This window comes from Lontra canadensis, unplaced genomic scaffold, assembly GCF_010015895.1.
Source record: "Lontra canadensis isolate GAN:19392208 unplaced genomic scaffold, GSC_riverotter_1.0 scaffold2, whole genome shotgun sequence".
NCBI lineage: Eukaryota > Metazoa > Chordata > Mammalia > Carnivora > Mustelidae > Lontra > Lontra canadensis.
This window is the reverse complement of record NW_022630996.1, coordinates 48,021,682-48,023,212: the sequence shown is the minus strand read 5'-3', so window position 1 is coordinate 48,023,212 and position 1,531 is coordinate 48,021,682. Positions and strand designations below refer to the sequence as shown.

The 1,531-nt window shown below is 57.9% G+C and overlaps 1 protein-coding gene across 1 annotated transcript; it reads right to left on the bottom strand.

The window, feature by feature from the left end:
- Nucleotides 1-305: 305 nt before the first annotated feature.
- On the bottom strand, nucleotides 306-797 carry FERD3L (Fer3 like bHLH transcription factor). The gene has a single exon (XM_032865826.1). The coding sequence runs from the start codon at nucleotides 795-797 to the stop codon at nucleotides 306-308; it is 492 nt and encodes a 163-aa protein (XP_032721717.1).
- Between the last annotated feature and the right edge of the window lie 734 nt (nucleotides 798-1,531).

Sequence of the window (1,531 nt, the reverse complement as noted above, 5' to 3'; positions counted from 1 at the left end):
GGATTAGCTCCTCACCAACAGGCCGGCCCTCGGGTCAACAGCCCAGCGCGTTCAAACTCGTAAGGCGCCCCGCCCGCCCCTGCCCCAGACTCCAATTGAGAGCGTTCGCGTGTATATTAACTCTACGGCTGCCACTTCTTGAGGGCTGTGGGGATTTCGCAACCCTTAACCAAACTCCAGAAGGCCAGACATTCTGCCTTGAAGAGTCCCTCCTGGCCTGTCGGCCGCACCCTGCTGGGTCCTGAAGCACCCCAAGCCCGCGCGCGCCCGGCAGGAGGGCGCAGACACCTCCATCCCGCTCCGGCTCAGCCGGTATCCTTCTTTTTGCAGCTCTCCAAGAGCTCGGTCATGAAGGAAATGTAGACGATGGCCAGGCGTAGGGTCTCGATTCGGGACAGCCTCTTCTCGTAAGCAAAAGTGGGCACCTTCCTTCGCAGCTGGTCGAAGGCCTCATTGAGGTTGAACATCCGCTTCCTTTCGCGGATGTTGGCTGCCTGGCGCTGGGCATAGGTGATCACCCTTTTCCTCTTGGGACGGCCCAGCGGGGAGGCGCCTCTCCCATGCTCCTCTTCCTCCTCCTCCTCCCCCTCGTCTACTTCGCCCTCCTCTTCTGGATCCTCCTCCTCAAAGCGTGCCAGCCTCCCGCGTCTTCCCTCTCGGAGCACAAGGTCCGGGTCCCCAAAGGGAACCCCGGGTGCGAAGTCGCAGAGGAGAGGGTGCCCAGGGGAGGCCAGGGACAGGTCTGCGACGAAGTCCAGCACGCTGGCGTCCACGCACCTCTCCGGATGGGCCGCCATCGTATCAGCTGGGCCTTGCCTCGCATCGGTTTCTCGCAGCGAGGGGCGAGACTCCTAACAGCTCTGAATCCGACGCGGCACCATCACCGAAAAGGCCAGAGGAATTAATATTTATAACCAAGATGATAACAGGATTAGTGGCACCGATAGGGAAGGCTCTGACAAGGTCGTCCTCTCGAAACTGATGGAAGAAGACAAGCTTGAGCACGCGTGGAAGTCTCAAAGGGACAGGCCTCCAATTCTGAGATCCCTTTCCATGAGCCACCTGGGACACTTTGGCGACAACCCCCAGCCTCTTACCTGCTGTGCTTTTTGTGCCTCTCCTCACCCCCGCAGCCAACTAATATTCTTCAGGCTCCTTATCTCATGTAGCTCTTTTAATTTAGCTTTGGATTTTCAAAGCGAGGATGTTTTCCACCACTCTGGCTTCTCCTTGGCTTCAGAGTAGGAGTCCTGAGTCTTGCCACCGGAGGCTGCCAATGGGTGTGAAATAAGTGCATGTGCTTTTAATGAGGTCCTGAAGAGGGGCCCTGTCTGCCAGGGGTCGAGGGGAGCTGTTTGTCTGGTATCCCAGTGCAGCCGATACTGAAAGGCAGGATCTTCCATTAGCTTAAGTAAGCACGGTAGGGGGGGCGGAGAGCGCATTCCCCAGAGTCGCTGTTGGAACCGGCTTTCTCCTTCCAGGGCATCGAAACAGCTCTCCTGCGGTGTTACAAACCCGACTTCTAAAGTCC